The following is a 13,116-nucleotide window of genomic DNA, read 5'->3' as shown; positions in this document are numbered from 1 at the left end:
ATATATATATGCACACACACACACATACATACATACATATATATGAAAACACAATCTTATACAGTGAGCTTTACAAAATCAGATGTTGATATGTAGCTTTTTTCCTGGAGCAACATGAAATTCTTCCCAGAAACCTCTAGTGTAGACATATCAGATACCCTAAATCAAAGCCACTGGTACTGCCAAGCCAGCATTGGGGTTTCGGAAAATAGTATGTTGAAATTCTCAAGATGTTACTTCATACACTTTTTTAAAAAGTACTTTTAGGCTGGGCATGGTGGCACACGCCTGTAATCCCAGCTACTTGGGAGGCTGAGCCAGGAGGATTTACCAGTTCAAGGCCAGCCTGGGTCATTTAGTAGGACCCTGTCTCAGAATTCTAGAAAAGACTGGGGATGTAGCTCAGTGTTAGAACACCCCTAGGATTAACCCCTAGTAAGCGGGTAGGAGGACACTCTGTTCAGAAGACAAGCTTTTTAGTTATATGTCCCCACCCAGGCCATTTAGCAGGGAATCTGACAGATGAAGTGGCGCAGTTTTATATGGCTAAGGTCCCTTCCAGCTTCTCTTAATTTCCTGTAATGTGTGACATTGGATGCACGAATACATCACTCTGTAAATGCTCACTCCTGGATCCCTGGAGTGTGGTAGGTACCAGTGAGTATCCAGATGGATGGATGAGCAGATAAAAGGAAGCAAGGAACCACTAGAGTCACCCTGTTTTAGTTACAGAATGCTTGACACCCGCAGCTTAAAGGAGGAAAAGTTTATTTGGCTTACATTTTCAGAAATTTCAGTCCTTGCATAATCGGCAGGCAGTGTGATAGAAGGGCCTGCATGGAGGAAACACTGCTCACAAATGAGCAGGAAAGAGCCATAGAGGGGAACCAGACCTTTCAGGTCATGCTCCTTGTGAGCTGCCACTTCTAACCAGTGCCCCTCACCTTCCGACAGTACACTGAGCTGCTGCCATCACCGGCAGAGGAATCCGCAGGCGAGTGCAGTGCCCCTGTGCTTAGTCACCTTCCAGAAGCCCTGCTCTGAGCACACGAGGCTTTGAGAGGACGTTCTCAATCTAAACCATAACGTGCCTTGAGATACATCTGGGGCTCCCCATAAATCCCTTTCTATAAGCAGACATCAGGACTTACGGGATTTAAATGCTGTGTGATTGGAGTTTATAAATCCTTTAAGCCGTTAGGGCTGAAAGCAACCAGGACACCCTTGAATCAGACCCTCCCATGTACAGGCGGGGGTTTGGGTGACCGGGCTGGAGTCATGGCCTGGTTACATGTCACCTGGGCAGAGTTTGAGCTGAGTTAAGACACAAATCATGTAGCAGGACCACAGGTCCCACTGAGTAGTTGGCAGCTGTGAGAGGAATCGCACTTGAGGTGCAGTGTTTCCCAGCACTGAGCACTCACTGTTCTCTGCGAGAAAGTCAAAGCCCACGCGTGGCATCACCAAACAGGATTGTACCCTGTTCTCTTACGTTGCTGGGTCAGGCTCTCATCCGTCTGTCTCTCCTGTTCTTCAACTTCCACACATCCACTGTGACCTATGGTGATCAGTCTTCACCACCACCAAGTCCCAGTGACATTGAGCCCACACCTTGTCCCAAGCATCCTGGATTTCCAGTGTTCGAGGGAGTTCTCATTCATCTCATCGTGCTGCTGTATTTGGTTCTAGTTTCGAGTTATTTTTTGTCATTATAAACTGCTGAAGTTAGCGTATTTTGATATATGCATTTTCATCCCTGGTTATTTCTTATAGGTGAATTTCCAAAAGTAGAACCCTTATCCAAGGTGGGCGGCCCTGGTATTGCCTTACATGTCTCTTAATGGTGCTCCTTGCAGCAGCCCCTGTCCCCTTCATTCAGAGCAGATGGACAGGTGCATTACTCTATGTGAAAGACAGAAGCCCCGCCTGGAAACTGTTCTTGTAATCATAGCTCAGGAATTTAAAGGACTTCACACTTAAGAAACCTTTCTGGTAATGAAAAGGCATTATTTTAAAGGTAGCATTGCCTCTCACCTATATTTGTAGTGGAAGAACAGGATGCGAATCTCCGGTACCCAGTGAGGACTGCTGTGTCCCCTGCTGGTGTCACGGCCTGGTGAGTCACTTTCCGTGGCTCATGTCTGCAGGGGAAGGAAGATATACTCGGTCACTGAGGCACAAATCACAGGGCTGTGGTCACAGCAGCCTCCTTGCCTTGACCTCGGGCCCTGCACTCTTGAGCGTACAGCACATTACTCCATAGTGGCTGTGTCCCTCTCGGGGTCTGGCCCAGGCCCATCATAGCCCCCCTTGCAGTCATTCCAACTCGCCTTTTGCTCTCAGATGATCTTGTAGACACCAGAGCAGCTCTGTGGGCCCGAGACCCACTGGGTGGCCACCTGCCACCCCTGGCTGCACTCCAGCGGACGAATAGAGGGGTGCTTCAAAAGGGGAGAATGGAACCTTAGGAGGGTTTTGCTGTGTTTCTAGCAACACCCGCCGGGCAGCAGAGGTCTGGATGGATGAATATAAGAACTTCTATTATGCAGCAGTGCCTTCCGCCCGAAATGTTCCGTATGGGAAGTAAGTGTATTCAGCCTTCTCCTCATGCTGCCTAGACAGCAGGGTGTGGGGAGAGGGCGGGGATGGTGTACCCAGGTGACAACGACCTTCTGCTTAGGACTGGGTGTGGTGGCAGGGTTTCGGTCAACAAGGCCTGCATAGACCTAGCTTCCTGCCCCCCCACCGCCAACCCACTACTATGAAAGATATTCATGGTTGACTCAGGTGTGTCCATGCTTGATGTGTTTCCTCTCCTCAGCATTCAGAGCAGACTGGAGCTCAGGAAGCGGCTTGGCTGCCGGCCCTTCCAGTGGTACCTGGAGAATGTCTACCCAGAGTTGAGGTGAGTCTCAGGACCTGTGGCTTTGCCTGGAGGGCCCAGAGTCCTTGACAGTAGTCAGGCACAAAGCCAGAGCCAGGGCTACTAGGAGAGTAGGGTCCTTACCCAACTTCTGTCCCAGGACTCCTAAGGGTAAGTCTTGGTCATGGCCTCCCTTGCTCCCATGAGGCTACTCCCTCACTCTGCACAGACCCGAGAGCCCTCCTGACACAGCACCTTGGTTTGGCTTGTTTCCCTCTGGTAGAAGAGCCTGTGATGTCTGTGCGTGAGTGGTCCCTGATCTCATCCCATCACAGCTGCATCCACTCACCTGTGACACAATGGGGTGGAGGGCCGAGCTGGCTGGGAGATGCTGGGTGCTATTGTTCCTCCCTCAGGCTGCCAGTGGCCTTCGGTCCTCCTGCAGACCACTTTTGTCTCATGAAATGCTGGGGCTGTGCCTCCCCCTGAGGGCTTATGTTGCAGAAGCCTCTTCTGAGCCTCATTTGTCTACCTAGCTTCCTGTCAAAGCTGTTAGAAGCTCTGTGTCCTGAGGGGCACTGACAACACTGCAGGAGATTAGGGGCCCTCTCAACTTCATCTTATGAAAGGGCTGTTGGGACAAGTTTTGCCTCGGTGTGCCACATTCATCCAAATGTCCCAGAGCATTTTACAGCAGCCCACACACCCCTGCACAGAGACTGGGAACATGAGTACAGCCACCATTTTCTTTTTGCTAAGGGTTACCTTAGAGCCATGTCATGGGGATTTGTGTGTGAATCAGTGATGAGGCCTCACTGTCTCTGCTGTCCCTGGCATGGCTCTTCAGAGCTGTTTCCTCAGCTTTTAAGGAGGTAGAAGCGCGAGCAGGCAGTCTGATGCCCTCCAAGGACAACTTGCCTGGGGTTAGGCACAGTGGTGGTCAGCAGGGCAGACCCCTGTTACCATCTGCCTCCCCGTGGAGGGGCCTTGGGCAGTGGTATCAGCCCCACATTGCCAGGAGCCACTTGTTCTTGCTGTCACACTTGCCTGTGGCTTGGTGGGTGATGGTGCCAGACAGAATGATAATGCAGTTTTTCACTGAGGTCACCCACAATTTGAGGTGGCCCTGAGCCCTCAAGACCACTCCCTGGATCCCTGGACCATCCTCTTTGGAGCCTGCCCTAACTGGCAGCTGAGGGAGGTCTCAGCTCTTGTGACTATGGCAGTTGGCATCATTGGCCAAGCACTTCATGCGGCAGGTGTAGGGTGAAGGGCTTCCCGGAGGTGTTTATATGGCAGCCTGTTTGGTGGGAGTCAGACAGGAGAGTGCATTGAGGTTTAGAGTGATCCTCACCCGAGTGGTCACACAGCCAGTGTGTGCAGAGGGGGCTCAAACCCGCTGTCCTTCCAGAACATGTGGCTCTGTGTGGCCCACCTGCAGGTCCACTTGCACTAGGTGGAGGGCCAGGTGACACTACATTGACTGGTGTTCTAAATGACCAGCCAGTACTCCGGTCAGCCATTCCTACTCAGAGAGCCTTCCCTGACACAGAGGTCACAAGAGAACTCTCCTACTCACATCTTACAGCATTAGGAGTGCAGAGGCTGGAGTCCTGCCTTGTCGGGACATGGGGCCTGGTGACCCATCTTCCTTTTGTCCCCACTGCCGTGATGAGGTTGCTTAGCAGGAGCTCTAGGTGGCTAGTGCACCTCAGTTAACCATTGGTCCAATTGCCTTTCAGGGTTCCTGACCATCAAGACATAGCTTTTGGGGCCTTGCAGCAAGGGACCAACTGCCTCGATACATTGGGACACTTTGCTGATGGTGTCGTTGGAATTTACGAGTGTCACAATGCTGGGGGAAACCAGGTAGGTATTTGGGTGGGTGTGCACCACAGGCCTAGAGGGGATAGGGCAGGTCCTAGGGTAGCAGCTGTGGCTTTTGCCTTCCTCCTCAAAGAGGACCTGGCCCTTGTTGGTCACATCATCTTTGTACCCTCAGGGTCACCTGGGACTCTGTGGACCTGGACAGATCGTGGGGTTGCTCATTAGCCTCAGGCTGGGCTCTATGCATTGGGCAGACACAGTCCAGGCAGGGCTGAAGATCTGGTGGCCTCTAGCCTTTTCTCTTTGCTGGCTTTGACCTCCCTGCTGTGTGCTCATCCCCACAAAGCACCCATTCTGCATTTGCGGCCATGTCTGTTCTTGAATGTGGAATACACACCTGTGTCCCTGCATGGGAGGTACTGGGCTCCAGACACTTTGGTTGCCACTCTAGCGGTTGTCCACATTAGGTGGTGATAGCTTAAGTGATGAGGTAAGACCCATTGATTGCCTCAGATTGATGCACACCGCTCCCCAAACACATGAACACCCTGACACTCAGCCCTTGTTGGAGCGGGCAGACACATGAAGTCTTCAGGGGCCGAATGTGGCTGCGAACTCAGGCTCCCTTGCCCAGATGACCCAGGCAGTGCAGTGTGCTCTAACCCACTTCCAGAAACTTTCTTAACTCTGAGGGCCTGCAGCTATAGAATAGGGCAGTTAACATGTGCATGGATCCCAGATTTGTTGATCTCAGGCCCTTCACTAGGTAGAAATTACTTTGCGTGAAACTGGCCGATCCAGACTGTCCAAGTGAGTGTGGGGAGGTCACGGTCCCCAGGTGTTCCTGCTCCTTTCTGCACATTTTGGAGCAGTTTTCAGTGGCTGTGTAGAGTGGTCTGGGCACACTGAGTGACACAGGAACAGCTCTACAGGGCTTGGCTGGGCCCATCACAGCCCCTGGTGTAGGTGTCGGCCCAGGTCCTGCTTTTCTCCAGCACGCATATGCCATCATCAGGCCCTGTCTCACCTGTGTTCCCTTCCCTGGTCCCAAGGCTACGCCCTGAAACAGGTTCCAGGCTATGGCTGTGGCTCAGTTCATGTTTCCCATGTGTGGCCCTGTGGCATTAGTCTCCACCTGTACTCCCTCCTTGCGAGTGTCCCAGAGGAAAAATGTGCTGTGACCTCTGGTGTCACTGTGCCTGGGTGCTGTGGTCTTCACTGACTGCTTCTAGGGGTCTGAAGGCCACTACAGTCTTGCATGATGGGTAGTGATATCAGGTTCCAGCCAAGTGTGGTTGTTCTTGTTGTGATATAAGTTTGCCTGGCTCTATTCGCTTCACTCTACAGGAATCATCAGTACATTTGGACCTCACCTTTGGTGTGGGGAAGCACTGAGCACAGGAACAAGCGTGTTAGTTGTTTCTACAAAGCTACTAAGGAGTACAGAGTAACAAAGCAATCTGACTCTCAAGAAGCTGAGAGTACCTTTGAAGAACCAGGGTCTGCTTTGTGTTGTGTTAACTTAGAACTCCCCACATACGGGGTGTGGATTTTGGATGGGCTGAGTGACACTCACCCTTGCGCTGTGATTGATTACAAAGCAGAGATGCCAGCCTGTGCTTCCAGGTTCAGACTCTTCCTTGTTACTTTTGGCCTTCCCTCTGTGCCTGGCACTGTGTTCCCAATCAGCGGTCAGGCCTCATGTCAGGAGCTGTGCTGAAGTGTGACAGGCCTTACCCTGAGGGGAGTGTCTGGGCAGCGTCCCCGCCTGTCTGCCCTGTGCTGTCCCGTGGGCTCGTGCCCACTCTGGGTCATACTTTTGCCCAGCTGCTCACACAGGCAGAGTCCTGCAGAGGCTGCAGGTCAACAGGAAGCAGAGATGTTGCTTGCACTTCATTTCCTGTGGCCACTACTTGCCTCCTCTCAGGCATGGCTCTGGCTTCTGGGCACCTTCTGGGCAGCTCTGTCAGGTGGAGTCCACACATCCTGGCTCGCCCGACACAGTGCCAGTGCATACTGCTGTCCTGGACTGTATTTCTGATGGCTCCCCTCAGTGTTGAGGGTGCGCTGGCTTTCACAAGGAACCACTGTCACCCTGTTCACAGGTACAGGAGCCTGCTGCTGCTCTCTCTTTGTGGACAGACCGTGGGAGGTCACCAGAGCAACTTCCTCCAACTGGGGGCTCTGGAGCATGAGTAGTGGCCACAGCCCAGATGGCTGACAGGTGACATCACATGAGTGCCAGGGGGTCAGCTCAGGGCCGTCTCTGCGACAGCCCAGTGGCACCCAGAGCATGCCCTTCACACTGGCCTCTGTTTCCTTCTTGCTGCTGTGGGTGTTGCCCCTCACCCGACGCCTCTCCTCTCGCCTCAGCAGGTGTGTGCTGAGACCTGCTCTCCATCCAGGGCCTCGTGCCCTGCTCAGTCAGTGCTTCAGGGCTGCACATAGGAATCTCCTAGAGAGCTTTGACAAATACCGATGCTGGGGCACCTGACTGATGCCAAACAGCAGTGATGTGCAAGGGTTGGACGCATGGTAGGGGTTGGGTGAGGCAGCACAGTGACTCAGCACCCTGTGCCCACTGGCCTGGGGGGGATGCCTGGCTCCATGGCCCCATAGCCCACATATGTCACTGCACGTGGTCTCTTGGGCTCTATCCAGTGGATCATGTGCTCTGGAGGGAACATTCTGATCTGCAATATCCCCTGTGCCACCAGCTGGGCACACGTGGACAGAGCCTCTTCCGATGTGACTGGCGTGAGCTAGATTTTCAGTTTTATTTAATCTTTCAGATTTAACTATAAAAAGCTATATGTGGTTGGTGGCCAATGTGAGAGTGCATGGATGTGACCAAAACTAAAGGTGACACTTGCTGCTGCCCAACGTCCCACTTCTGGACACACTACAAATGGTCCTCTCTGGACTAGTGGAAAGTGGTCCTTATTGGGTAGTAATACCTAGTGGATGTGAACACAGGGTCTGGTACCTGGTCTCCAGCTCAGCCTCAGCAACGCAAGGGAGTGAGAAGATAATGGCCATGCTTCTTAAAGGTGGCAGCTCAGAAAAGCATTTTTCATATGTGTGGCTGTCTTACAGATTCAGTGCACTGAGGGACAGCACCAAGTAATGGCTCTGTGGTTTGCCATGTTGTTGCCTCTGGAATTCATTGTCAAGTCTGCCTAAGAATAACTGACACACAGCAAAGCAGGTCCTTTCCTACTGGCCACAGACATTGGCATCCCCTGACGCCACAGCAGGGACAGTTAACCCTGTGGGTACTGTCATCCCTGTGACTCTGCTGACTAGAAGTAGGCACCTCTGCGTGTCTTGGTTTGCACTCAGAGTGAGGGCATCAGGCTCATCCTCCTGAATCACTGTGTCCTGCGAGCCATGGGTGTGCAGGAAGCGTTGGCCTCCTCCCTCCTGCACACTTCCATGTGACTCGGGCCAGATGAATCGGACAAGTAGTAACTGCATTCTGGCAGTCTTGCCCCTGACATGACTTGTGGGACCTCAGTAACCCTCTTCAGATACCTGTCACAAATCCAGGTTGTCCCCTGTGTTGTAAAGTGGGGTTCCTGTGACCCCTCCCAAGTTCAGTCATTTTTAAGAACAGCTCATAGAAACAGCTGATTGGCTAGCTTAACTGTTCATTGCTAAAGGGTACAACTCAAACAGCCAGATGGAAGAGCCAAATAGGGCAGGCCTGAGAGGGCTACCGTGGGGGGCTCTACCTTTAGCCCCTCCATGCATGCTCCCTGTGGTTCAGAGATTGTCACTAACTCCATGGCTACCCCTCTCCCCTTCCCAGATGGTGGGGCTGTACTGAGTGTTCCAAACAACTAATCCCTCTGTGACCAGCCCTGTCCAGGAACCCACCAGGACAGAGACACTCTCATGTCACCAGAAAATCCCCAGGGGTTTGGGCCGTGGCAGGAACTAGAATCAAAGACCAGGTATCAAAAGGTGCTCCTTGCACTGTATGCTCAAGGAATTCTCACAAGGCTTTTGGGAGCTCTGCTTCCAGGGGTTAGGGTCAAACCAGATGTATATCACACTGTTCGAAAGCTGAGTGCCTGTTCATACCTTTGCAGCATTCCAGAGGCTAATGTCCTTCCCCAGTGAGCCCAGGGGGCCCCTCCCAGAGAAGGCCCTGCAAGGCTGGAGATGGGCAGGGAAAGGCCTGCATTGGTATGTTTGGGATATGCCACCGACTAACTCTGCTCTAGGGATTTTTAGCACCTCTAAGACCATTTGTGAGTTCTCAAGGGAGAAGCATGGTGGGAGATTAGTGTTCACACATTTATTTGGCCTGGAACCAGTTTTTCATAGACTTGCTCACAGAGTAAAATTGAAGAAACACTAATTAAAAGGTGACAAAACTGAAACTCAAGTAGCAAGGAGACTTGCCCTATCTCCTTGCCAGGGGGTGGCAGCCAGTGATTCCTGGTTGCCTGTGGCTGCCTCCACCCCAGTCTCTTCCACCCACCTGCAGGATCAGTGGGAGATGCATCCGGAGGTGGCCGTGGGGTCTAAGCACCATGTGCTTTGGGGCTTTGGGGTCTTGCTGGTAGCAGATCATCCGTTCCAGCACAATTCAGGTTCTGAACCATAAGGCTGCTTTGGAGGTAGTTCCTTTGCTTACCTCTGTCCCTGAGGTATAACAGTGTTTGTGTCAAAATGACAGTGTATTTGTGTCCCATCACTTTCCCACTAGAAATCCTGGCACATGCAGAGCTCCTGTGTTGTGTCGGGCACAGTGGGGTCATTGGGATGGGAGGTGGGATGGGTGAGGGGCCGGGGCAGCTGGGGCTCTGAGTTGGAAAAGGCCCCTCTGCTGCTCCGATAAGTCAGGTCATTCATTGAGTGACCATGGGAAGCCCCACCCGCCCACATGGGCTCTACCCTCTCCGCCTTTGGCCACATCACCCCTTCTCTTTCCTTGCCCTCTACCCTTCCACAAGGTTCTGCTCAGCATTCAGAGTGGTTCTCTTCGCCTTGTCGCAGCCCTTGATGCGCATGCGTGCACACCAACACGTGTGCGTGTGTTGTTAGACACATGGGTGAGAATGCTTACACACTTTGTGGCTCACTTTTCTTGTCCATAAAATGAAAATAGTAAGAGCCCCTCATGGGGCATTTACATAAAATGCTTAAAGCAGTGCCTGGCACGGAGCGAACCCCAGGTACGACCTACTGTGCAGTGTATGGCTGTGTACACCGTTCCTTGCCAATATGAGGGCTTGTGACTGTCGGCAGAATTGCGTAGCACTCAACAATGAAGCCTCACACTATATATTTTCAGTCTGCAGCAAGTCATTTATAATCTTTACAATTAGGTCTACATTTATAAGTGTGTTTCCAAACCAGACCTGCCCAGGAGGATGATGCTGAAGCAGCGATGGTGGAAAGTCAGCCCAACTGCCCACTTCCTGGGCAAGAAAGCTGCTGCCGTGGTTGCCAAGGCTCGCAATCTGGCACTCTGAACTCGCATTCGGGGCTAAAACGCGATGCCACTTGGAATCCCAGCACTCAGGAGGTTGAGGCAGGAGGATCACCATGAGTTCAAGGCCAGCCTGGGCTACATAGTGAGACCCGATCTTAAATACATGCATACACACATACATACATACATACATACCTCATGCTGTTAATCTTAGTTACTAAATTTTGCAAGCCACTCTTGTGCTCTTGTTGGCCAATTTAGTGTTTGGTTGTAGATGGAAGGCAGTGTCCCGTTTGTAGGTGTGTCTCAGGCTGAAAGTAATTGCTGGTTCTTAGTTTAGGCCTCAGGATCTCATTCCCATCATGACCTATTTCCCTTTGGGACCCTTCCCAATTCCACCTGTTTCACCCAGGTGGCGTGTTCTAACTGGGGCTCTGTGTTCCAGGAGTGGGCCTTGACGAAGGAGAAGTCAGTGAAGCACATGGACTTGTGCCTTACAGTGGTGGACCGGGCGCCTGGGGCCCTCGTCAAGCTGCAGGGCTGCCGGGAGAACGACAGCAGACAGGTGGGTGCGCCTGCCCAGTGGGTCACTGCGGGTGTGTCCGTGTGTTCCTGCGTCTCACTCGCATCATGACCAGCTGCCCGTCCAACCCGAGCCAGAGCTCTGACATCATAATTATACTCGCTTCCTCATGCCACACAGCATTTTATTTTATTTTCTTTTGAGAAACTAAATATTTAATTTTTCCTCAAACTTCCCTTATTCTCTTTTTATAAATTGAGTTTATTGGTACATTTTAGGAATACAGTACAGTTACATTCATCCTTGGGATCTTGTAACTTTACATGACAGGTCTTGGTTCTCATTTTTTTCCCCCTTGTCCCTACCCTCCCTTCACCCCCTCCTCCCCACACAGCATTTTAAAGAGAAGTTAGGTGTTTGTGCTTATCCATCAAATATTTTTCCTGTTCAAATTTACACAAATTTTTAATAAGGCTCCAGTGGATGTGACTTGATGCATGTACGCAGTCTAACACACACGTGTGTAAAGAGAGTATATGATGACGGTTCTGCTTAAGAGCGGGTGAAAGTAGTCCTCGTGCACTAGAGATCATAGGTGAATTTGGGTCTTTTCCAGGCTAGAGATACATGGCGTGATATTCCATTGAGAGCCTCGGCAGGGACAGCCCCAGCTCCCAGTCAGCCCTTGAGCATGAGGGTGAGCCATGAGCCCTGCAATGCCCTGCATGCTGAACTGGGACATCCAGTAGGTTGGGTGTTTAAATATGTTTTCATATCACACGACTTCCGGCTTGCTGTGGAGTTTTGGGGACACAGCCTTGCTGTAGTCCAAGAGCATCTATGCTGCCTTTTCTGTTGGTTCAAAGAGTGCCATGCACCCCGCAAGATGGTTTTGTCTGATATACCTACCATGAGAACTTGAAGGCTCCCCCTTCCTGGAGCCCTGGGCAGCAGTGGCAGAAACAGAAATAAAAGCACCAAATGACCGTCTAGCATGCTCTGTGTAGAGTGCTGGCCCATCTTGCTGTGGTCCCTTCTCCTAGCTGAGGAGGACGGAAACTGAGGCACAGAGCCTAATGCAACTAAAAACCTAGCAGGCTTCCAGTTCAACACTTATTCCACAGAAGGGGAAGCTGAGGTCTGAAAAGCCAGCAGCTTATCAGCCGGGAGAACTGAGGCTGGGATTGGTCTCTGTTTAGATCCCAGTAGTCCAGGAAGCACCTGCAAAGGGCCCTTTCCATCCATGATCTCTGAATTCCTCTGTCCATCTCTGGTGCCCTGTCCTTCTACACAAGCCCAGCCTGTCTTGGCAGTGGGGAGCCAGTGTCTGGCTTCTACTCATTATCTAAATAGTTGTCTGCATTGATGCAGTTTCTTCTCTTGAATGATGTCCCAGCGGAGTGGCTGTTAGACTAAAGACAGCCACCATCCCCGTGTACCTTGAGCCCGAGCAGCATTTCCCTTACAGTGATAGGCAGAAATGTCCTTTGATATAAAGTGACACTTTTGGTATCACTTGGATAGTTGAGAGGAATTGCTGCTGTAATCTGAGTTCCTGGGAGCCTAACTAACCCCTTGAAGATGTTGTAAGGTGGAAACAGTGCATAATTGGCTTTCCAGTATAGTGCGTGAGTCACGGGATCTCTTGAATTATACCCCAAGCCTCAGAATTAGGAATGTCCGAATCACTGCATCCAACACACATCAGGGCTGATGGAGCCCCCTACCGGGACAGAGCTGGATTTCCTTAAAGAAACTTCACTTAGTTTCTACTCTACCTGAGGACGGAGGTCAGAAACATTTTCCATTCCTCCCAAATTCTTTCTTGACCTCTTCAGAGGGCTTGGCAGTTTCATTGTCCCAAACGTAAAGAAGGGGCAGCAATAGGAAGGGGCAGACAGCACTCGGGCTGAAAGGAGTAAGGAAAGGTGGCAGGTGAGCAGGTGAGTGTAAACAAGCAGAGGTCTCATGCTTGTGGGGGCCTCCCCCTGCTGCACGAGCCCTTGATCCTTTGCGTCCAACAAGCAGTGGCTCGGCACTTCTTGTGGAATGTGGGCACCGTGGGACTATTCAGTTTCCAGGCACGTCTGTACCTTCATACTGTGTGTGTTTGCAGAGTCAGAGGGGAGAGGAGGTGAGAATGGGAAAATTAAATTCCACAGTGCCAGGATTTGCCTGAACACTTACACGAAGGAGCTTTGGTGCAGACAGTGTGAAAAATTAATTAGAGCAGGGCGTGATGACTCACACCTGTAATCCCAGCACTCGGGACGCTGAGGCAGGAGGATCGCTGTAAGTTTGAGACCAGCCTGGGCTACATAGTGAGTTCCAGGTCAGTCTCAACTACATAGTGAGACCCTGTCTCAAAAACAAACAAACAAAAAAATTAATTAGAACCATAATCTCTGCTAATAAAGGAAGAGCTTTGGGGAGTGGTGTGTGTGTGTGTGTGTGTGT

The 13,116-nt window shown here is 51.4% G+C and overlaps 1 protein-coding gene across 2 annotated transcripts in view; it reads left to right on the top strand.

The window, feature by feature from the left end:
• The window catches only part of Galnt2 (polypeptide N-acetylgalactosaminyltransferase 2), a 127,536-nt gene that overhangs the window by 112,617 nt on the left and 1,803 nt on the right, over nucleotides 1-13,116 (top strand). For both annotated transcript variants that reach the window (XM_010621919.2, XM_033761861.1), the window contains exons 12-15: nucleotides 2,491-2,583; nucleotides 2,822-2,905; nucleotides 4,606-4,732; nucleotides 10,582-10,701. In XM_010621919.2, coding sequence (XP_010620221.1) covers nucleotides 2,491-2,583; nucleotides 2,822-2,905; nucleotides 4,606-4,732; nucleotides 10,582-10,701 — 424 coding nt within the window. The remainder of the gene's footprint in view (nucleotides 1-2,490; nucleotides 2,584-2,821; nucleotides 2,906-4,605; nucleotides 4,733-10,581; nucleotides 10,702-13,116) is intronic.

The sequence above is a fragment of the Fukomys damarensis genome, unplaced genomic scaffold (assembly GCF_012274545.1).
Source record: "Fukomys damarensis isolate Sample0158 unplaced genomic scaffold, DMR_v1.0_HiC HiC_scaffold_10, whole genome shotgun sequence".
NCBI lineage: Eukaryota > Metazoa > Chordata > Mammalia > Rodentia > Bathyergidae > Fukomys > Fukomys damarensis.
Note: the sequence above shows the minus strand (reverse complement) of the source record. Positions and strands in the feature narration are given on the sequence as shown.